Below are 25,634 nucleotides of genomic sequence, written 5' to 3' on the forward strand. Positions count from 1 at the left end.
CTGTCTACAGGACGCTGTCTACAGAATGCTTCCTACAGGACGCTGTCTACAGGACGCTGTCTACAGAATGCTTCCTACAGGACGCTGTCTACAGGACGCTGTCTACAGAATGCTTCCTACAGGACGCTGTCTACAGGACGCTGTCTACAGAATGCTTCCTACAGGACGCTGTCTACAGGACGCTGTCTACAGAATGCTTCCTACAGGACGCTGTCTACAGGACGCTGTCTACAGAATGCTTCCTACAGGACGCTGTCTACAGGACGCTACCTACAGGATGCCGTGTACAGGACACTGTCTACAGTATGCTACCTACAGGACACTGCCGACAGAATGATGCCCAAAGGATGCTATCTACAGGATGCTGTTCTCAGGACACTGCCCACAGGATGCTGTCTACAGGACACTGCCCGAAGGAAACTGCCCAAAGGACACTGTCCACAGAATGCTACCTACAGGATGGTATCTACAGGACGCTGATGACGAGATGCTTATTATTGCTTATTGTTATTTAAGTATTATTTATTTTGGTATTCTTTTTTGGTTACAACTGGCTCTAACATCCATAAACATTTATACTGATTAACTTGTGATAAAGCAACAGTCACCTCACCATATACTTCTGTGTGTGTGTGTGTGTGTGTGTGTGTGTGTGTGTGTGTGTGTGTGTGTGTGTGTGTGTGTGCATACCTGTCAAGTCTCCCGTTTTGGCCGGGAAACTACCGTATTTTACTCCTCTTTCCCGCCGTCCTCCCGTATTAGTATTTTCCCGTAAATTTCCCTTATTATATTAAGATTAAAAAATATATATTATTGAGGAGACAGGGCACTGGCCGCTCTGTGTCTCTTAACCAATCGTGGAGCCGGTTCAAGGAGAAAGTCCCGCCTTTCAGGAGAAACAGCCAATCAGCTTGCAAAGGAGGGTCAGAGTTCAGGCAGCTAGTCGGAGCAGCTGATGTTAAAACAGATCTGGATATACAGCGATTTTTCTAAAAGAAAGGTAACGGTAGTCTAATCATGGAAACTGTGATGAGATTTTTCTGATAGCTGCTTAAAAATACTCCGAAATAAAACACACAGATTAAACCTTTTAAAATAAAAAACATTACAGCTTGTGACTCAGTTTAACTAGAAATGTGGAGAGGACCGACATTAACTGAACTAATCAGGGGTGGAGTGATCAAAAGAAAGAAGTATTAATTAAAAACGATTAATTGTGTAGGCCCATTAGGACTAATTTTTACTGATGGAATATATCTGGTCCATGTCCTTTTAGTAAAAGCTCATAATACCATTTTTAGGTCACCAACAGTCATTTTGCAGAATTTGTGCACTCTTTGTTCAATTTTAAATCCATTAAATAAATAAAAAATATATCATATAAAAGAGTGCATTTATTACAAAAAAGACATGAAATCTTAAATAAAAAAAGATATAGAAAAGGGTTTTTAATTTGGCTGTATTAAAAGAATGGCATATGTAGGAATGTCCACAACATGTTCAGATTCTGATAATCTAATTGTAGTGTGTAAATGGTTCACATGTGGTTATTTTAGATTTTTTGTAAACCTGTTTTAAAATGTAAGAGATACTGAACCTTCGTTGGGCTGGTGGGACGGCTTTAAGCGGACAGAGGAAAATATCCCTTATTTTGAAATCTAAAACTTGACAGGTATGGTGTGCATGTGTGTGTGTGTTATACGTACAGTGGTTTCCCAGCGGAAGATGTTGCTGTAGAAGCAGATCCAGTTCTCAGACAGATAAAGACGACCCTGGAGCAGAATGTCCTTCTGCAGAGCACACGAGTAATCTACACACACACACACACACACACACACACACACACACACACAGTTCAGACTTCAGCTAACACACACATCAAATCATCCCATCACACAATGCTACCTGTGCTGAGAGAATAAAGGCTCAACACGCTTGGAGGAGAACACTAATGTATTTTTTGCGCTAGAAGACGAACCTAAAATCCTTTCATTTTCCCCAAAATCATCAGTGTGCCTCGTGTATAAATTCTACCAGTCAGGTTGTAAAGAGCAGTAAAGCCTCTCCACTGAATTACAGTGGCTGGCGCTGCTAACCTGGGCTAGGTAGTGCTGCTAACCGGAGCTGGCTAGTGCTGCTAACCGGAGCTGGCTAGCGCTGCTAACCATGGCTGGCTAGCGCTGCTAACCGTGGCTGGCTAGCGCTGCTAACCGGAGCTGGCTAGCGCTGCTAACCGGAGCTGGCTAGCGCTGCTAACCGGAGCTGGCTAGCGCTGCTAACCGGAGCTGGCTAGCGCTGCTAACTAGAGCTAGCTAGCGCTGCTAACCGGGGCTGCCTAGCACTGCTAACCGGGGCTGCCTAGCGCTGCTAACTAGAACTAGGTAGCGCTGCTAACCTCGGCTAGAGCTCTTTGGACCTTTGGACAAAATACTGGCATTTTAAGCTTACTGTAAATAAACGGAAGCACTTCACTGATGAAAAAAACTTTTTTTCAGGAGTCTTTGTAGATTAACATCCAGCACTTGTTTAACTTTAAAAGATTATTATTATTATTATTATTATTTTTTTTTTTTTTAAGAATTACAGTTTTGTTTACTTAGGCACTTCCCCCAGCTTCAACATTAGAAGGGAAACATGATGACACCCCTGTTCCTTACTAGTGTTGCTTAAAATGCACCTTATAAGAGTTAAGTTGCACCCATTTTTAACACAGATGTGCAAAGGCACACACACAGCTTATCTAGTAATCTCTTAATAGAATAGGACTCTCTGGAGAAGATGCAGAATGCAATCAAATCCTCACAGCAACGACAAATCCAAACTTTCCTAAATGATACCCAAACCTACTCACCCACTATCAGACGCTCAGTATCCGGGAGTTTCTTAAAGATTTTTCTGAAGTCCTCGTTCCTCTGCTTGTAGGTGGGGCTGAGTACCTGAGAGAGAGAGAGAGAGAGAGAGAGAGAGAGAGAGAGAGAGAGAGAGAGAGAGACAGAGAGAGAGACAGAGAGAGAGACAGAGAGAGAGAGACAGAGAGAGAGACAGAGAGAGAGAGAGACAGAGAGAGAGAGAGAAAGAGAGAGAGAGAGAGAGAGAGAGACAGAGAGAGAGAGAGACAGAGAGAGAGAGAGAAAGAGAGAGAGAGAGAGAGAGAGACAGAGAGAGAGAGAGAGAGACAGAGAGAGAGAGATAGAAAGAGAGAGAGAGAGAGAAAGAGAAAGAGAGAGAGGGGGATGAGACAATAATGTAAAATAGTGAAATAAGATAGCTAGGAGGAAGGTAATTAACCCCACAGTAACACCACACCCATATACTTACATTGTACCAGCTTTGCATTTTCTGAAACACATAAAAAAAAGAAAAAGAAAAGAAAACACATATGATTAAATTATTTTTAAAGGGTCAGTCCACCCAAAATGGGAATGAATTCAGTCTGAAAGTTTTTCTGAACCAAAGCACAACTCTGTGCTTAAAAGTGTTTTATGTGGACGATGGAGTTATGAGTATTAAAACACAGAATCAAAGAATTACTACAGACAGATAGAGCTGTTCACAAATTAAAATAGCTACAATGTATTAAACTTCATGAACACATCGCAAATCAGATTGTGGTTTAACAGTTTCCCCTACATAGTAAATGAATAACTAAGTGATCCAGACTATGAAGGAACACATAAGGAATCCTGTAGTAACTTAAAAGTTACTCTTTAGATACTCTTATCTGGGGAGCTGTTTGTTAACTTTTGGTTTCTGAGGCTGGAAACGCTGATGAACTTATCCTGTAAAACAGAGGAAACTCTTGCTCCTTCTTTCCTGGGCGTTCCTGATGAGTGCCAGTTCCATCATTGTAACGTTTTTGACTGATTTTTTTCCTTTACTTTTTTGTCTTCACTACTTTACTTTAACTGATGCTCTCAAACACTTTATTAAGAGGCAAGAAATTCAAGTGATTAACTCTTGATGAGTTCAGCACAGCTGTTAACTGAAAGCCTGAATTCCAGGTGACTCTACCTCATAAAACTGACTGAGAAAATCCAGCAGAGATGTTCGAAACTGATCATCTAAACAAGAGGAGCAACTTTGAAGAAAGTAAAATATAATATATATTCTCGTTTGTTTAACACTTTTGGACACAGACAGAATTTTTTTTACGAAACAATTAGTTAATCACATTTACCTTTTTACCAATTCATAAAGTCGTATCATGCCTACCTCATTCACGGAGCTAATACAAGCTAATAGGTAATATGTGTGACATATTATTTATGCTTCTACCAAAAATCGAGAATATTGGAGAAATTCTGAGACAGCCGCAGCTAATTAATTGGCCCAAAACAACCAGGGGGCGCTGTAGAGTCGGCTAGCTACATATGAGAAAATTGTCAAAATATATCTTAATCATTTTGAGAACTGCCAATGTGCCAGTGTGGCAATTTTAAGAGCTTTGAGCTTCCCATAAATGTCATATAAAATAGGTGGCACTAGAGAGCTGATAAAACAACGAATATAAGAAATTACAATTTCTGATCAAAAGACGGCCTAAGTCAAATAGGCATGTGAGGTTTTATGTGCTTTTGATCATTGTAACCGCCCTAAAATGCCACAACAAACTTTTATTTGGCATCCTGCCAAAATAGCCGACTTCTGTTGTATAAAGGCGAATATAACCAAAAGATTCTGGTTGTGTATGAGGAGGTCAATTGGCATACGGTAATATGTGGTATCGTAATATCTATGCTTCTACCAAAAATCGAGAATATTGGAGAATCTTTGAGACAGCCAAAGCTAATTTATTAAAGCCCAAAACAACCAGGGGGCGCTGTAGAGTCCTCAAAATATTTCTTAATCATTTGGAGAACTTTGAGTATTGAGTATGCCAATTTTTAAGAGTTTTGACAACCAGTGGAAGTTCATTCCACCACCTTGATGCCAGCACAGAGAAGTCTGGATATCTAATAGACTCTATAATAATAAAATAGGTGGCGCTAGAGAGCTAATAATATATGAATATACGAAATTACAATTTCAGGTCAATGGACAGCCAAAACCAAACTGGCCTGTAAAGTTTTATGAGTTTTCAATCATTGTAACCCTTTTTATTTTGCGACTTCCTGCCAAAATGGCCGACTTCCTGTTGGGTGAAGTCAAACCAAGTGATTCTTGCTGTGTATGAAGTGGCCAATGGGTGAACCAAAGTTGGTGCACATTGGACAAACTTGATCCCAGAAATTGTCAACATTTGTGGGCGCTATGGAGCTCCTGAACCACACCCAAGTCCATGAACCATGAAACTTTTTGGACATTTTCACGGACTTTGAGGTCTTTGCCAAATTGCATGCATTTTTAAATATCGGAAAAAGCCTCAAAAATGGGCATTTTAAAATAGGCCCTAAATATTGGAAACACACTGAATTTAAGATGTGTCCAAATGTGTTTCACTGTTTTTTTAAATTAAATGAAATTCTATGCAATCAATCAATAAACAGATAGATAAATAATTGATATATAAAAAAAATACAATAAAAAAAAATAACTAAACCAATGAATAAATAAATGCTCATAACTCAATACCCAAAACACTGAACAGGGTAATGGAAAGCTGTGGTTATCAGGTGTCTAAACCACACTTTCGCGAGAACAGGGTGTCCAAATACTAACGAAACAGCTCACTTTTCTGTTTTACTGTCAGTCTGTGGTCCTGGTTGATGTTTAGGGGGCGTGTCTTACCTTGGCATTGCGTGTGAAGTGCCGCGTGGCGGCTGGGTAGGAGGATGTGGACGATGGCGTGGTGAGCTGGGGACTTTCAGATCCCCCTCCAGCACTGCGGTCAGCAGACCCCTCCCCCTCACCGCCACGCCCACCCAGCACCCGCCGCCGCAGGGACGGGGAGCTGCCCGGGGTGCTGCGAGGAGAGTTACTGGCAGTACTGCGGGACAATCGACAGACAGAGAGAGAAATATATTACAATTTAAATATAAAATAATGCAGAATAATGAACATTAAACACAGGTTTTCCCAGGTTTTCAATAGTATTTTCTACTTTTTAAACTACTAAATGTATAAAATCCATATATAATTAAAAATATTTATTGAATACTGATCATTAACATTTTTAACTCAGAAATGCTATTACAATCATACATTTACCTCAGAAATGCTATTCTATTGAAATATTTACCTCAGAAATGCTATTCTAATCATACAATACCTTAGAAATGCTATTTTAATCAGATTTAATTCAGAAAAGCTGTTCTAATCATACATTTACCTCAGAAGTGCTTTTCTACTCATACATTTACCTCAGAAATGCTATTTTAATCATGTTTACCTCAGAAATTATATTATAATAATAAATTCACCTCAGAAGTGCTATTCTAATTATACATTAACCTCAGCAGTGCTATTTTTGTTATATATTTACCTCTGAAATTCTATTCTTATTATACTTTTACCTCAGAAATGCTATTTTAATCATATGTTTACCTCAGAAATTATATTCTAATCATACATTTACCTCAGCAGTGCTATTATAAATCATACATTTTCCTCAGCAGTCCTATTCTAATCATACATTTACTTTAGCTTTGCTATTCTAATCATACATGTACTTCAGCAGTGTGATTCTAATCATACATTTTTCTCAGAAGTGCTATATTTATTATATATTTACCTCTGAAATACTATTCTAACTACACAGTTACCTCAGCAGTGCCATTTTTTATTTCTGATATGACTTTTCTCACAAACTTGCGCAGTCACTGAAAAGAACCATTTAAAGATTTTAAGAAGCGGAGATTTAACTGTTGCGGTTTAAAGCTCATAAAAATACAAAATAGTCCACGTAATTTTAAAGCATTTCTATTGGCTTATTCATTCAGAATTATTTACACAATGTACAGAAGAGATTCAAGGTTCCAAACCATGGAGAAAACTAAACACAAGCAAAACTGGAGATGCATGTTTTTGATTGGACAGCAGTGACTCTGACTGCATTCTCGGGTAATATTGATTTTTACAGCAGTTCAGTGGACGCTGTGGAAAAGCCAGCAGATGCTCTGGGTTGGGATGTACATTGTGTGTATATATGTCTTTGTGTGTGTATGTATACACGGTGTGTGTGTGTGTGTGTGTGTGTGTAGGGCTCCAATCAGGGTAAGCTGTATTTATATAAAAACAATGGTTGCCAGGCAGCGTTCGGGTAAAATAGAGGCGTCCAAACCGACCCGGCCGTCTGTCCACAAACCCACAGCTTTATCTGATCACCAGCCCTCGCACTACTGAAGACATGTCCACCACCAACCAGGACATTTCTGTGCCATTTATATACACTTAATATAAGCCACACAGTCCTGAGAACTTAATTACGGGAAATAAATTAGTATAAATGAATTTAATATAAACAAACCACTCTGTTATACAAAAATACTGCTGTAAAGTCACTATTATATTGAAAAAATATTTTATTTTAAGATTGTAACTGTAAATGTTTGCAATATAGGACACTTTGTAGTGAAATATTTAGTAACATATTATTTAAAATAAACATTTTACTTGACATGCTGCCGAGAACAGCTTAAGAAGCTTTTAACAAGCCAATAGGTCAGAGAAAGAACAGCTCAACGAGGTAGAAAGAAAAGCTTCACAAATCCAAAAGGAAACAGCTTCACAGATCACAGAAAAGAAGCCTATCAAAGAGAACAGTTCGACAAAGTCAAAGAGAGAACAGCTCGACGCAGCCAGAGAGAGAGCAGCTAGACAAGCCAGAGAGAGAACAGCTCGTCAAAGTCGGAGACAGAATTGATTGGTGAAGCCAGAGAAAGAACAGCTCGACAAATCCAGAGAGAAAATTGATTGGTGAAGCCGGAAAAAGAACAGCTCGACAAAGTCGGAGAAAGAATTGACTGGTGAAGCAGGAAAAAGAACAGCTCGACAAATCCAAAGAGAGAAGAGCTGACAAGCAAAAAAAATGAATAAATACAGCTAGAGAACAGCTCAGCAAGAACAGCTTAACAAACAAAGAAAATGGGTCATCAGACAAAAGCTCACCAAGCTAGAGAGGGAACATCTTGGCAATTCAGAGACAACTACTTAATACACCCAAAGAAGAACAGTTCAATACACCAGAGAGAACAGCTTAACGAAACAAAGAATACAGCTCATCAGTACAGGCACAACAGCTCAGCAAGACAAAGAGAGAACAGCTCAGCAAGCCAATGCGAGAACACCTCGGCAAGCCAACGCGAGAACAGTTTAGTAAGCCAAAGAGAGAACAGCTCAGGAAGGCAAAGAGAGAACAGCTCAACAAGCCAAAGAGAGAACAGCCCGACCAGCCAAAGAGAGAACATCTCGAAAAAACACAGAGAGAACAGCTCAGGAAACCAAAGAGAGAACAGCTCGACAAGCCAAAGAGAGAACAGCTCAGCAAGCGAATGCGAGAATAGTTCAGCAAGCCAAAGAGAGAACATCTCGAAAAAACACAGAGAGAACAGCTCAGAAAACCAAAGAGAGAACAGCTGAGAGTGAAAAGCTCAACGACTAAAGGAGAACAGCTAAAAAAAAAAACAGGGTGAATGGACCAATAGAAATTCCACAAAATGAATGGACTGGAATAAAGTATTTTTAAATATAGTTAAATTGAAGGTCAGACGGTCTCAGGACTTCAGTCTGAACAGCTTTACTCGTGTTCAACCAGATCCCTGATGTAAAGCAGCTGCTACATAAATAGAAGGTATTATTAGAGAGCTGAGGACCATCATCACTGACTGGAGCAGAGGAAGAAGAAGAGGAACAGCAGGGATTAGAACTGAGAGGGAGGAGAAATCAGGCCCGTAATCAGACCACAGATCTCAGGAAAACACTGAGATATCCACAAAGTGCTGTTTATAGAGTTCACTAACAGACCACGATATAAATCCATCCGCTGATCCTGTTAATACTGAGCGTCCTTATTACACTGACTCTTCAGTTCAGGGTCATTTCTACTGTTTTAAAATATAAAAAATAAAATAACAATAATTCTGTTTTAAGTTTAAGTTCTCCAAAGTCGTTCTCAGTAATGTAAAGCTCTCTTTAGAGTTGTTTTGAAGACTTACAGCCACACTGACTTTAAAAAGAAACCGTGTTTAAAAATAGTTTTAAGTAAAAAAACTAAGAAAACGGCTCTTCATACCAGAGAGAACAGCTCAACAAGCCAGTCAGAACAGCTCGACAGCAGAGTTTAAAAAGAGTGTCTCAACAAAAGCAAACGCAAGATCATCTGGAAAAAACATAGAGAGTGAACAGTTCAAAAGAAAATAGAGAGAGAGCCAGACAAAGCTGCAGAGAGAACAGCTCGACAGCTCAGCAAAGCTCAGCAAAGCATCTTGGCAAATCAGATGACAAACAATCTGCCAGCATGGAAAACAGCAGAAGAACAGCTCAGCAAGCACAGCTTAACAAACCAAAGAAAACGGCGCATCAGACCATGGAGATCAGCTCAAAAAGCCAAAGACAGAACAGTTTTACAGGCTTATAAAGAATGTCTCAACAAAAGCAAATTAAAGATAATCGTGACAAAAAAAAAGAGAGTGAACAGTTCAGAAGAAAACAGAGAGAGTTTGACAAAGCTACGGAGAGAACAGCTCGACAGACTAACCAAGTGACAGAATGCCTCAATGTAAAGCACAAGCCAGACAGAGAGAGAGAGAGAACAGCTCAGCGAAAAAGGAAAAGAACATCTAGGCAATTCAGATGAAGAACAATTTGGAAACATGGAGAACAGACAGGACTGGAAACCACAGAGAACAGCTCAAGAAAGCAAAAAACCAAGAGAAAGCAAAAAAGCAAAAAAACAAGCAAAAAAGCAAAAAAAAAACAAGAGACAGAAAAGCCAAAGAGACAACAGTAAGATATAGCCTGAGAGAGAACAGCTCGGCAAAGAAGGAAAAGTACATCTTGGCAATTCAGATGAAGAACAATTTGACAACGTGGAAAACGAACAGGACAGGAAACCACAGATAACAGCTCAAGAAAGCAAAGAGATAAGATCACAACAAGCACCAAAAAACCCATAAAAAACAGCTTGACAGAGCAAAGAAATAACAGCTCTTCAGACCAGAGAGAACAGCTCAACAAGAACAGAACAGTTTGACACGGTTAAAAAGAATGTCTCAACAAAAGCAAACGGAAGATCATCTGGACAAAAAAAAAAAAACAGAATGTGAACAAAAAGTGAGTTTAATTAAGCTGTGGAAAAGAACAGCTTATCAGTCAAGAGAGAAGAGCTTGACAGACTAAACAAGAGATAGAGAAGCCAGAGAGAGAACAACTCTACTAAGAGAACATGTTAACATGCCACAGTGAACAGTTCAATTAAATAATAAAAAAAACATAATAGACTTTAACAGGCCAGTGAGCGCACAGCCTGACAGACTACCAGAGAGAAGAGCTCAACAAGCTCAGCAGTCCAAAGACAGAACAGTTTTTCAGACTAAGCAATTGACAGAAAAGCTCAACGGACAAGCCGTAGAGATGACAGCAAGATAACAGACTGACATGCTAGTAAGCGGAAAGCTAGACAGATGACCAGAAAGAAGAGTTGAACAAGCTTAACAGACCCAAGAGAGAACAGCTCAAAAGAGGACAGCAAAAAATAGTTTGACAAGGCTAGAAAAAGAAAAGCTCAATATGGCTAGAGACAGAACAGCTCGACGAAAGAAAAAGGCTCTTCAGGCCAGGGAGAACAGCTCATCTTGGCAGAGAGAATATCTTGGCAATTCAAAAACAACAGCTTAAAACAACAAACATAACAGACTGAAAGACCAGTGAGCGAACAGCTTGACAGACGACCAGAGAGAAGAGCTCAACCAGCTCAACAGCCCCCAGGAGAGAACAGCTTTTTCAGACTAACAAATCTAGAGAACAGCTCAACAGACAAGACGTAGAGATGACAGCAAGATAACAGACTGACATGCTAGTGAGTAAATAGCTCGACAGACCACCAGAGAGAAGAGCTCAACAACCGCAATAGACCCAAAAGAGAACAGTTTTCAGACTAAACAATCGAGAGAACAGCTCAACGGACCAGCCGGAGAGACGACAACTAAATAACAGACTGTAACAGGCCGGTGAGCGAACAGCTCGACAGACCACCAGAGAGAAGAGCTCAACAAGCTCAACAGACCCCAAGAAAGAACAGCTTTTCAGACTAACCAGCTGACAGAACAGCTCACGGACACCACGGAAACCTGTATTTAAAAAAAAAAGTAACAGCATATACTATACATTTATTATGTGATTATAAGAAACGTACAAACTTAAGAGATAAAAGTCCCACCTAACTGAATTAACAATCCCCCTTAAACTGCTAACAAAATCAGCTGCTTCAGTGTAGCTTTATATTAGCTCATATTAGCGTCGTAGATACGGTTCACAAGCTCATATCAACCATAACGTTACGCCAAAGTGAGTCTCTTATATACAGGGTCCTAGTTTGGATACTATCACACAATTCTGTAGTCAACGTGATTATTTTTAGGGTTTGTGGAAATCAGCCATTTTTTAAGTTTTCAAGTAAGGTTTGATTCACTTTGTCTACGCCAGATTTTTGTCATAATTTGAAATTCAATTTCACTGTCAAATTCATTCTTTTTTATTAAGATTTATGCCACTAACGCAACTCAGTAGTATTTTTTTTGCGTTAATGTGACACAAATCTGAATAATTTAAGGGCTTGTGGATGTGTGCACACTACCAGGTTTAAGCCAGTCAAATATAACTCAAACTGGGATCTGATTTTTTTTCAGGGTTTCTTTGACATGTCAAATCTGATCTTTCCAAGTCAGATTTGATTCACTTTGGCTATGTTTACATTACTAGGCTGAAGTGAGTCAAATCAGTTTTTTTATCATAATTTGAAATTCAATCTCACTGTCAAATTCAATCTTTTTTAATTAAGATTTAAGTCACTAACGCAACTTTTTTTTGCCTTAATGCGACACAAATCTGAATAATTTAAGGGCTTGTGGATGTGTTCACACTACCAGGTTTAAGTAAGTCAAATATAAATCAAACTAGGATCAGATTTTTTTCAGGGTTTCTTTGACATGTCAAATCTGATCTTTCCAAGTCAGATTTGATTCACATTGGCTATGTTTATCGGGCTGAAATGAGTCAAATCATTTTTTTTTAATCATAATTTGAAATTCAATCTCACTGTCAAATTCATTCTTTTTTATTAAGATTTATGCCACTAACGCAACTCAGTAGTATTTTTTTTGCGTTAATGTGACACAAATCTGAATAATTTAAGGGCTTGGTTTAAGCAAGTCAAATATAAATCAAACTAGGATCTGATTTTTTTTTCAGGGTTTCTTTGACATGTCAAATCTAATCATTTTAAGGCAGATTTGATTCACATTGGCTATGTTTACATTACTAGGCTGAAGTGAGTCAAATCAGTTTTTTTATCATAATTTGAAATTCAATCTCACTGTCAAATTCAATCTTTTTTATTAAGATTTAAGTCACTAACGCAACTTTTTTTTGCCTTAATGTGACACAAATCTGAATAATTTAAGGGCTTGTGGATGTGTTCACACTACCAGGTTTAAGTAAGTCAAATATAAATCAAACTAGGATCTGATTTTTTTTCAGGGTTTCTTTGACATGTCAAATCTGATCTTTTCAGGGCTGAAATGAGTCAAATCAGATTTTGTCTTAATTTGAAATTCAACATTATTGTCAAATTCAATATTTTCATTCAAGTTTGAGTCACTAACACAATTCAGTGGTCAACTTTTTTTGCCTTAATGCGACACAAATCTACAAAAATACATGGTTGATCAAATTGAGTCAAATTAAGATCTGATTTTTTTTCTCCATTTTTTTCTGGCATGTCAAATCTGTTCTTTTCTATTCATGTTTGATTTACTTTTATATGTGGATTTAGTTTGGATTCTAGTACAACTCGATTCATGCTACATAAACCCCCTTCACCTTACCCATTATCAACATCAGCTGCTCCAGTGAAGCTTTAACGTTATATTAGCTCTGATAGCAGAAAATAAAAGTCGTCGTAGAAACAAAACAAAACTCGTATCAAGCATAACCTTACGCTAAATGATAGAGTTAAAGGAAATACTGGTGTTGCAAAAGAAAAACCCGGTAGAAATGAGACGGTTCGCTTTTTTGCGACAACAAAACGCTGAGCTAACCGCTAAAGCCCTGTTATACAGTGCGGCCAATGTCAGCGGAATGAATGAGCATCAGCTAGTTACATTCAACAACAACAACACACGGGCGCGAGCGGCTAAAACACGCACAAAACACGCAAAACACGGCTCGAGCACGGCTTTAAATCGTTCAAATGCGACCCAAACATGTTTAAACACCTTCACTGACTGTATTTAAGTCGTTAAACTGTGTAAAAACGTCTTAAAAACGCGTTAAAAGCGTGTGCCGGTCGCTCGCTCTTTCATGTTTGTGTACATAACGTTAGCTAGCCGCTTCACGCGCCGATTTGTAACATCGGGCAAGTTTCTGCAGCGTTCAGTAAATTACAGAACCCCGCGCGCCGCGTTCACGCGCTCACCCGCACGTTTTTATGCATGCAAAATTAAAAAGCGCAAAGACTAAACCGAATGCATGAACTAAATCATCTAAATGACCTACAGAGGGCTACTCACTCGAACATCTCATTGGATGGTTCTGGGATCAGCTCTGTAATCTGCAGTCCAGGCGCGCGCTCCGCACAAACACATCCATGCCAAAAACACGCGCTTTTCGCCTTTTAAAACTCGAACATTCTCATTTTTTTACATTTCCAGCCCTGCACGCGCTCTCCGGCTGGCGAGGAGGAGACACACCAACGCGCGAGGAGGACAGAGAGAGAGGCAGGGATAGAGGGACGGGGAGGGAGCCGGGTTGCCAGATTGTGCCGAAATCCGTTTAAAAGGGTACATTTACATTACCAGATATAAGCGACTCAAATCAAAGGGCTGTTTTCAGGGCTATTGGGACATGTCAAATTCAGTTTTTAAATCGGATTTATATCGCGTTGGCAACGCTCAAATTTTCAAAAATAAGAAAGTAAAATCAAGATTTTTTTAATGCAATTTGGTAGTCAATTCTGATTATTATAAGGGTTTGTAGATGTGTTCTTCAGTATTCTTTTAAGGGTTTTTTGCACATTTGACATTTCAAGTCAGATTTGATTCACTTCGGGGTAAATAATCTATGGCAAATTATGGACTAAATGTGTGTGGGGGGGGTGGTAGGTTTATATATTACTCGTTATTTAATATTTAATCTGCTTTATAAAGAGCTACCGTTTTTTGAATGTGCTTATATATATATATATATATAAAATAAATTGATGCACTGAATATTCAGCAACCAAGTATTTCTGTGTTGGGTTTAAGTAAGTAAAAAAGGGCAAATAGTTTATACCAAACAATATTGTACTTTACTAAACTGTTCAGTGTTATAAAAATATTTGTAGATATGCAACTGATTTGTTGTTGACAAACAAGAATACACTACATTTATGCTTTTTAATGAACGAGAATCTCCATTACAAACCAGCCCAAATTTTGTTGACTTGCAAAAGCACACCTACCCCAGTCGATATGAAACAAATCCCTAATTTTTTAAGGATTTTACCTAAAACTGAACAAATCTGGCAACCCTGGGAGGGAGGGGAGGGTGGAGGGAGGAGTAAAGAGGATCTTGGTCAGCAGCAGGAGGAGGAGGAGGATGGGCCTGCTCTTCTGCTGCATTGGGCCAAGGATTAAAACAAATGAGCTGCTGGACTTTAAGACTGAGCACTAGCGGTCCTGCGGCGCAGCGTTTACAGGACGCTCCGTTTCACTCAGGCGTTCAGGACCCGGTCCGGTTTAAAGATCTGGCTGTGAATGAGAATGTGGACTGTAAGAGTAATTACCTTAATGCAGACCTCAGCCAATCAAAGCCAACCAAACCAAACCCTACATACCCAACCCAAACCCAACCAAGCCAATCCAAACCCAACCCAACCCAATCCACCCCAACCCAACCCTACATACCCAAACCCAACCCAACCCTTCATACCCAAACCCAACACAACCCAACATACCCAAACCCAACACAATCCACCCCAACCCAAACCCAACCAAACCTTACATACCCAAACCCAACCAAACCCTACATACCCTAACCCAACCAAACCCAATCCAACCAAACCCTACATACGCAAACCCAATTCAACCCTACATACCCAAACCCAACCCAACCCTTTATACCCAAACAAAACCCAACAAAACCCAACATACCCAAACCCAACCCAACCAAACCCAACCAACCCAATCCAGCCCTGGTCGGGCCCCACGCCGGAGGTTTACAGACTGCTGAGTACACAATAATCCAGTATGGCCGGTCGCCTCTCCATAATCTGCTTTCCTGGGAGATCTGTAGTAATCTCAGTTCAAAGGGCCAAACGGGGGAGGGGGCAGTTCACCATCCACTATAGCCACCCGGGGGGCAAAGAGTAAAAGGTTAAAGCGTAAATGAGAGCTGGGGGAAAAAGACCCTTTTCCAGCATTCTGTGGGAAATCCTATGTCCTTTTCACTGGGTTTGACTTGACTGCCAGCAGCTCAACGTCCATTCAACATGATCTACTCCAGATTTCTCAGAGACGTTTTCAGTCTTCCAGACGTTCCAGACTTCCAAAGTGCTTGAAAACCCAATCCAGTCCAATCCAATCAGATCAGAGACTGACCAAAGTGCATCAGAGTTGGGTACAGCTTCCCCAATGAGAACTAACCACTTGTCTATAACATATATATATACAAATATGCAATTCTTATATTGGTATTTTTAAGTATTCTACTATCAAAGTACACCACTCATTAAAATAACATAAAAAATACCATAAAATCAAAATCTAATATTATGTAGACCACCAAAACAACTCGGACCCTTAATGAACATGAACAGGCCAAAGTACACTAAATTACCAGAAGTATTCGTTTTGGGTTTTGAGTTTTTTAACTGATGAGGATAAAATACTCCTAAAAAATAAAATACCTGCAATTATGGATTTATTGGTGTTTTCTTCACTGCAAGTTTATTAACCCAATTCATTTGACCATAGCGCCACCATGTGGAGAGTAATAAAGCAGTAATTTTATTAAGTCTAATTGTGGGCAAGACACATATCGATAAGATCCAAACAATTGCATATACATCTCTGGAAAAAAATAAGAGACCGCTTAACATTATGAGACCGGTATGAATTATTCAGTATCTTCTATAAATTATTCAGCAACCAGTATGAGTTATTCAGCAGACAGTATGAAGTATTTAGTAATTATTTCAAATTATTCAGCATCCAGTATAAATTATTTTGTAACCAGTATGAAGTTTTTAGGAACTAGTTTGACTTTTTTAGCATTGAGTACAAAAATATTCAGTATTTACAATCAATTGTTCCACCAACCAGTATGAGTTAAGTAGCCACTACAGTATGATTTAATCGGTAACTACATTAAGCTTTTTAGAAGTCAGTGTGAATTATTTAGCAACTACAATACACTGTTAAGCAGGCACACTATGACTTAATCAGTAGCTACTATTAATTATACAACAGCCAGTATGAATTATTTAGCAACTCCTGCTAATTGTTCAACAGCCAGTATGAATTATTTAGCAACAACTACTAAATATGCAACAACCTTAAAATCTCTTCAGCAACCAGTATGCGTTATTCAGTAGCAAGTATAAAGTATTTATTAATTATTAAAAAATATACAGTAACTAATGTAATTTTTTTCGCAACCAGTATGAACTTTTCAGTAACTAGTATGAATTTCCCAGCAACCAGTACAACATATTCAGTATCTACAATCAGTTGTTCAGCAACCAGTATGAGTTATTCAACAGTATAAATTATATAGCATCTATTGTCAATTACTAAGCAGCCATTATGCATTATATAGCAAATACTGCACATTATTCACTAACCAGTATGAATTATTTAGCAACAATACAGTCTCTTAATCAACCAGTATGAGTAAATCAGCAGCCAGTATTGTTTACGCAGCAACTAGTATAAATTTCCCAGCAACCAGCATGAATTATTCAGTATCTACTATCAATAAATCTGCAAACAATGTAAGTTATTCAAAAGCCAGCATGAATTATATAGCAACTACAACAGAAAGCAAGATTACAATCTTCAACAACCAGTCATTCAACAGCCAGTATGAATTATTCAGCAACTAGTATGAATTTCTCAGTTACCAGTATGAAATATTTAGTATCTACTCTCAATTTTTCAGCAACGAGTATGAATAACAGTAGCAAATAGAAAACAGTATGAACTTTTCAGCTACTACAATATGAAATCTACTATCAATTATCCAGCAAGACATTCCACAGCCAGTATGAATTATATAGCAACTACAATACATTATTCAGCAGACAGTATGAATTATTCAGCAACTAGTATGAATTTCCCAGTGGATGAAATCTACTATTAATTTTTCACCAACCACTATGAGTTATTCAACAGTCAGTATGAATTATATTGCAACTCCAACAAATTATGTATTAACATTAAAATCTCCTCAGCAACCAGTATGAGTCATTTAACAGCCAGTGACCAGTATGAATTATCTAGTATCTACTCTCAATTTGATACTATTCAATGTCTGTCTGTCTATCTATCTATCTTATTCTGCAACCACTAGGAGTTATTCAACAACCAGTATGAATAACAGTAGCAAATAGCAAACAGTATGAACTTTTCATTGACATTCAACAGCCAGTATCATTCATGTAGCAACTACAATACATTATTCAGCAGACAGTATGAATTATATAGCAACTACAATACATTATTCAGCAGACAGTATGAATTATATAGCAACTATAATACATTATTCAGCAGCCAGTATGAATTATACAGCAACTACAATACATTATTCAGCAGACGGTATGAATTATGTAGCAACTACAATACATTATTCAGCAGCCAGTATGAATTATATAGCAACTACAATACATTATTCAGCAGACAGTATGAATTATATAGCAACTATAATACATTATTCAGCAGCCAGTATGAATTATACAGCAACTACAATACATTATTCAGCAGACGGTATGAATTATATAGCAACTATAATACATTATTCAGCAGCCAGTATGAATTATATAGCAACTACAATACATTATTCAGCAGACGGTATGAATTATATAGCAACTATAATACATTATTCAGCAGACGGTATGAATTATATAGCAACTACAATACATTATTCAGCAGCCAGTATGAATTATATAGCAAGTATAATACATTATTCTGCAGACAGTATGAATTATATAGCAACTATAATACATTATTCAGCAGACGGTATGAATTATATAGCAACTATAATACATTATTCAGCAGACGGTATGAATTATATAGCAACTATAATACATTATTCAGCAGCCAGTATGAATTATATAGCAACTACAATACATTATTCAGCAGACGGTATGAATTATATAGCAACTATAATACATTATTCAGCAGACGGTATGAATTATATAGCAACTATAATACATTATTCAGCAGCCAGTATGAATTATATAGCAACTATAATACATTATTCAGCAGCCAGTATGAATTATATAGCAACTACAATACATTATTCAGCAGCCAGTATGAATTATATAGCAAGTATAATACATTATTCTGCAGACAGTATGAATTATATAGCAACTACAATACATTATTCAGCAGACGGTATGAATTATATAGCAACTACAATACATTATTCAGCAGCCAGTATGAATTATATAGCAACTATAATACATTATTCAGCAGCCAGTATGAATTATATAGCAACTATAATACATTATTCAGCAGCCAGTATGAATTATATAGCAACTATAATACATTATTCAGCAGCCAGTATGAATTATATAGCAACTATAATACATTATTCAGCAGACAGTATGAATTATATAGCAACTATAATACATTATTCAGCAGCCAGTATGAATTATATAGCAACTACAATACATTATTCAGCAGCCAGTATGAATTATATAGCAACTACAATACATTATTCAGCAGCCAGTATGAATTATATAGCAACTACAATACATTATTCAGCAGCCAGTATGAATTATATAGCAACTATAATACATTATTCAGCAGCCAGTATGAATTATATAGCAACTATAATACATTATTCAGCAGCCAGTATGAATTATATAGCAACTATAATACATTATTCATCAGACAGTATGAATTATATAGCAACAATAATACATTATTCAGCAGTCAGTATGAATTATATAGCAACTATAATACATTATTCAGCAGCCAGTATGAATTATATAGCAACTATAATACATTATTCATCAGCCAGTATGAATTATATAGCAGCTATAATAAACTATTCAGCAGTTAGTATGATTTAATTAGTAAATACCTCAAATCATTCAGCAACCGGTATGAATTATTTAGCAACTGCTACAAATTATTCAGCAGCCAGTATGACATATTTAATAACATCATACTATAAAATTATTCAGCAAGCAGTATGATTTAATCAGCAACTGGTACAATCTCTAAAGCAGCCAGTATGAATTATTCAGTTTATTTTGCTGAACTTTGACCCGGTTCTGTGAGCTGTTGCTAAGGTATGATGACCTCTGACCCGAAACAGAGGAAATGCTAACGTTAGCGTTAGCCATGCGAAAACACAGCTGTTTCCCACAGTCAGTCAGAGCACTGTATTATTAACTTTCTCTCATTTCACTCTTTACTAAAGGCCAGTTAGCCTACATGCTAATCGCTCAGTTAGCATAGCTGCTATTATATGCAGTTTTATGCTATATGTTTAGTGTGTGGTGCTGTACTGTGGTATATATTAGGATGATATTAATGATAACTATGCTCAGTGTGAGTTTTAGCTGTAAATGATTGGTGAATTGAATAACATTAGCATGCTAACAACAGCAAAATGTTATTTGCTAAAAACATTTAATATGATGCAAACTGTATTACCACACTGTTTAAAATCAACTGCTTAAAAATAACATACTAAACAACATGATGTCATAGCAGCCTCCCATCCAATCAGCTGATGATATTTATAATACACTAGAGAGACAGAGAGTAGCGTAGCATAATTGATCACGCTAATGATAATAGCATTCTGCAGTTAGCATCAGGACATCAGGACAGCAGGTCACCGGGTCAAGTGCTACAACTTAATGAGAATAAACGCCGTTCCCGAGAGCTCTGGAGAACAGCCAATCAGATTACCCCGATTAACAGCACCCGTCTGGACTAAAGCTATAGAGATAACAGTACAGTAAAGAACATCAGGATAAACCATTTAATACTCAACAATTACTGACATCAATCAATAAATAAACATTCAAATAATTACTATCATAATTAAATAAGAGATTTTACCAATTTAAAAACCTCTGGAATATAATCAAGAGGAAGATGGATGATCACAAACCATCAAACCTCCAAACTGAACTGCTTGAATTTTTGCACCAGGAGTAAAGCAGCATAAAGTTATCCAAAAGCAGTGTGTAAGACTGGTGGAGGAGAACATGATGCCAAGATGCAAAAAAGCAGGGTTATTTCACCAAATATTGAATATTATTGATTATTTCAGAAATTTCTCATTTTCTGTAAATAAATGCTCTAAATAAGAATATTTTTATTTGTAATTTGGGAGAAATGTTGTCTGTAGTTTATAGAATAAAACAACAATGTTCATTTTACTCAAACATAAACCTATAAATAGCAAAATCAGAGAAACTGATTCAGAAACTGAAGTGGCCTCTTCATTTTGTTTTACCAGAGCTGTATATATTAGTAACTACTATGATTATTTAGGAACCAGTATGAAGCTATATAGTAGTTATACAGCTCCCTGGACCATGACCACCACGGACAGACTGCTGTAGAGTCAAAATATAAACATATATAAATATTATAAATATTTTACTATTTCATATTTTAGAAATATTGATATATATTTACACAAAAATATCAACATTTTCAAATAAAATACACAGAAATCTCTACAAACTAATTTAATATAGGAAATATTTAATTATGAACTGTTATTTAGCCATTAGAAAAGTTTGTTTTCTTTAAATTGCCATATATTGTACTTATATTGGCTCTTACTACGGATTTATATTTAAAAAAATATCATTCATTTATTCATTAGTTCGGAACAAATCGAGTTCCCTATTATTTCTTTATATAATAGGACACAACATTTAATCGCCAAATAAAGGACGATTTTGTAAGCTACACAAATCTCAAAAATATAGTGCAGTAAGTTTCATTGAAATGTTTTATGTTTAAGTTTTAAGTTTTATGTTGACTTTTTCATAAAAAAAATAAAAAATTAACGCAAATCAGTCAATCAATAATACCGCCCCCCCCTTAACATCCAATCAGCTTTCTCTTCACTATCAGAGGCACACTGCTGCTGCTGCAGCTCAGCCAATCAGCTCTCCCTCCTGCCCCGCCCCTAAACCCATACATCACCCAGAGCCTTTCCCAAACTACCATTTTTTACTCACCCTTGAAATGAAACTTATTATGATTTGCAGGCTGAAATATGTTCATTATTATAAATAACATTGTGAAAATTCATTTTTTTCACATTTTGTTTTTTGTTTGGTAAAGTGACTCAGCAGGTCATGGTTACGCTACATGCTAATGCTAAACACATACACACACACACACTGTACACACACTTCACCCCAAACAAACACGACCTGACCCGCAGTCCGCTCAGCACCAGCTCACCTTACACACACACACTATACACACGCGCACTATACACACACACACTGCACATGTCAGTACCAGTACATCCTGTCTTGTTCCTGATAATTGAGAAGAGAACTGCCAAAAGAATAAGACTGGGAATACTGGGAACACTGGAGGAACCACATGATGGAGTGATGGAGCTCCATTTAATAATTCTAGATATGGGGATGAGCTGGGGAAAGGGGTTGGGGTGTATAAGTGATATTCTGTTGTGCAATTTTGATGCAATAGTGATGCAATATTGTCGGTTTTAATACAATGACAAAACGTCATCCCACGATGCATCATGATGGAAAATTTAATGATGTGCATCATGGGAACATGCCATTTTATGTTCTATTTAGAATGTTGCATTGTTTAAACATCAGAGGAGGTTTAGTCCCGCTAGTGCATGCTGGAGAGCCAGTGGGCGTAAGCTAAGAGCAGAGAATAAGTCAGTCATTTTTGACTAAAGTAAATCATACAAGCTCTTTTTTTAGATATGCTGTATGTGGGGGAGGGGTCCAATAATGTAGTGGCGTGAAAAGTAGGATTTACGTAAAAAGTGACCAAAAAACAGAAGTACTTTAGTGAAGATACACACAAAAAACATCTTACTTTGTTACTTAGACAGTGATGAATAAAATAAAACAGTACACTAGTTTGTTTGTATTTAGAACAGATCAGGAAGCATTTATAAAACGTGATTTTTTTTTATATTGTATACATTTAAGAAATAAAAATAAGAAAAACTCTTCTAAAATATTGTAAAAAAATTAATTGTGAGCAGAGTGCATCGTTACACCTCCGTCAGAATTGGTTTATGATTAGGGTTGTATTTAATTAGACCCCGCCCAGTCGTTAGATCTTACTGTTCTAATTGGATGAAATGCAAAGTTGTAATTTTTGAAACTTTTATATTATGACAGATTTTATGTAAATTACTGCAATATATCGCTTTGCTGACAGTAACGAAATACATTGTGATATACTGAACTTAGACCATGTATTGGGATGAATTTAAAGATAAGGTTAAATACATTAAATGCAATCAAATCTTTACAACAATCTTCAGAATCTAGTAGAACATCTTCTTTGGACAGTAGAGATAGTTACTCCAAAAAAGTAGGATAAACTCTTTCTTATTATTTTAATTTTTAGTTTATTTAATTTACCTTAATTTATTTATTACTACTTTTTATATTTTTATTCTAATGTTTCATATTTTGATTCTTATGTTCTAAGTTCATTATTATTCATTTTATAATTTCTAATATATTATAATATATAAGTTCTTCTTAATACATTCATTTTTTCCCGAGTTAAAATAAAGGTTGATTGATTGATTACTGTCAGGCCCGTCCAGCCAAGCCAACCACTCTTTGCCATTTTTTAGTCTAGTGCTCCCTTTGATTTTCCCCATTCCCTGTACTACTTCCTGGTTTTCATTTATTCCTTGTTTTCTTTAGTCCCTGTTTCTTTTGGCCCAGTCCAGTTTACTTCGCCAATTTTTATATTTGTTTCTTATTTTGCCCAACGTTAGTGTGTTGCACTCACCCCTTGATTATTGTTTATTTTGTAGTTTTGTTGTTAATATTTAATAAATTCTACTGCTTTGTTTTTACATCCCAGCAGTGTCTCTTATTTCCTTTCTGCCTGTTTAGTCAGGCATGACAATTACCCATAATTTCAGAGGAATAGGAATGAACAGGTGTCCCATGACTTTTGCCCGTGTAGTGTTTGGGCGTCTGGGCTCTGTGGTGATAATGGTTAAGCTGTTAGATGACTGAATGATCCAGAGTTTGATCTCAGGTCCGTCTCAGATCACTGATCACACAGTTACGCAGGTTTCAAAGGAGCAGAGATGCTACGCTAACAATGCTAACAGTGCTAACAATGCTAACAAACACTCATAACGTCTGAAGATCAGGATGGATCTGCTTCAGAAATTCTTCTAAACCTCATAAAACAAGTTATTAACATTATTTTTAGTCATTTTTATTCTTTACTTAGTTGAGTAGTTGTTTCTTCTCATAACCTGGATTCGAACATTACTCAAATATTCACTATACACTGTATACCTGTAACTCTACCTCTTCACTACTTTACTTTAACTGATGCTCTCAAACACTTTATTAAGAGACAAGAAATTCAAGTAATTAACTCTTGATGAGTTCAGCACAGCTGTTAACTGAAACCTGAATTCCAGGAGACTCTACCTCATAAAACTGACTGAGAAAATGCTTGTTTTTCTTCATAGTTTGGAGGAGTTTAGTCTTAATCTACAATTTAGAACATTTTAAAATAATGAAAAAAAAAATTTATGGGACATGAGTATGCAAATTGCAAGGTGTTATTTTGAGGGACAGCTTGGGAATGCCCACACACACACTATCTTGTGAGTGAGGTTGGTTAAACGATGGCCAACGTGCTCATGGCAAGGCCAGGTTGAAGTGAGATGCTTGCAGAAAAAAATCGGAGTAGCTTTATTAATCAAAGATAAACCAACAAACCTGATCTGAGAACAACTAGCAACTGTAAAAACCCCAAACAAGACTGACCAAAACATTAAAACATGTGATTAATTGTATTTATTCATCGTTTTTTTTTACATATAATTTTATGATTCCTATTCTAAAATTCTTTTGACCTTATTTGTTTGATATCTTTTTAATAACATCTTGTTAAAATGCTGTTTTTTTTATTTTTTATTTATTTAATTTATAAAAAAAAAATTGTCAATCCCATCCCTATATAATTGCTCGGCTACATCGTAAATGAGGGCCACGCTCAATGAAATAAACAACAAGCGAAAATCAGATCAAAAAACTTCCAAGAGAACTAAGCAAAAGGACAAGATAAAAAAATATGGGACCAAAAATGGGTCATACAAGGAAATAAATAAACAACAAAAACATAAGGTTCAGTGTGCTGCAGAAAGAACAGGGGCAATACTTTGCACAAAAGCTGAACAAACAGACTGGTATACATTCACGGAAAAACACTAGAAACTAAACAGAACTCAGGTGAGGCTGATCTAACAATCAGGCGCTGACATGACTGAGAGGTGCATTCTGGGAGTTGGAGTTTTTTTTTTTAGACGTAGACTAGACTGTAGAGGAATTGGAAGGTGTGACACAGGTGAATTATAAACCACCACCTGCTTATATGATCTTATATGATCTTTTTAGGGTAGTCGACTAATCTGACGATGATTTTTTTGATTAGTCGATTGGTCAATGATTATTTCTGCCATGTCCTTCATCTCTAAAAACAACAGAAAAACAGCTAAACATGAGATTTAAAAGGCATTTAAATATCTGAACGTTGTTTAAACGTGAAAAGAACTGATATTTAGTAAGTAAATATATAATGTGTTGTATTTGGGCACTTTATAGATACAAACTGTTTGAGTGAGACATTTATCCATCTCACATTGCACTTCTGTACCCATCACTTTGTGTAATGCAGGACTCTTACAATTTATTTGTAGTCGACAAATTAAAATAATCGACATTGTCGATTATATCGACTAATCGTTGCAGCCCTAGATCTTATTTAATGCGTGGAGCTGATAGGCTGTGTAACGGGTGTAGTAGTAGTAGTAGTGAGGAGGTGGTGTTAATGTTGTGGGTGATGAGTTTATGTATCAGTGATGGGTATTTTCTGATGTTTTGAGCTGATTTAGGGAGCAGTAAGATGACGGATGGATGGATGACGGATGGATGGGGGGGGGGGGGGGGTAATACAGTAAGTCTCTGAGGTCAGAGATTACAGCAGATGCTGCTCCGACGCTCTGTAGCCGCATCACAAACATCACGAGAATCA

At 37.0% G+C, this 25,634-nt stretch overlaps 1 protein-coding gene across 3 annotated transcripts in view; it reads right to left on the reverse strand.

Annotated features, from left to right (window-relative positions):
* gramd1a (GRAM domain containing 1A) overlaps positions 1-25,634 on the reverse strand; it is a 63,024-nt gene that overhangs the window by 15,965 nt on the left and 21,425 nt on the right. For 2 of the 3 annotated variants that reach the window (XM_049468891.1, XM_049468893.1), the window contains 4 exons: positions 5,728-5,926; positions 3,319-3,339; positions 2,852-2,936; positions 1,707-1,810 (listed from right to left, as the gene is read on the reverse strand). In XM_049468891.1, the coding sequence (XP_049324848.1) occupies positions 1,707-1,810; positions 2,852-2,936; positions 3,319-3,339; positions 5,728-5,926 (409 nt within the window). Of the gene's footprint in view, positions 1-1,706; positions 1,811-2,851; positions 2,937-3,318; positions 3,340-5,727; positions 5,927-13,664; positions 14,152-25,634 lie in introns of those variants that run through there. The other variant, XM_049468895.1, reaches the window with a different exon arrangement.

The sequence above is a fragment of the Astyanax mexicanus genome, chromosome 1 (assembly GCF_023375975.1).
Source record: "Astyanax mexicanus isolate ESR-SI-001 chromosome 1, AstMex3_surface, whole genome shotgun sequence".
In the NCBI taxonomy this organism is placed as follows: Eukaryota; Metazoa; Chordata; class Actinopteri; order Characiformes; family Acestrorhamphidae; genus Astyanax; species Astyanax mexicanus.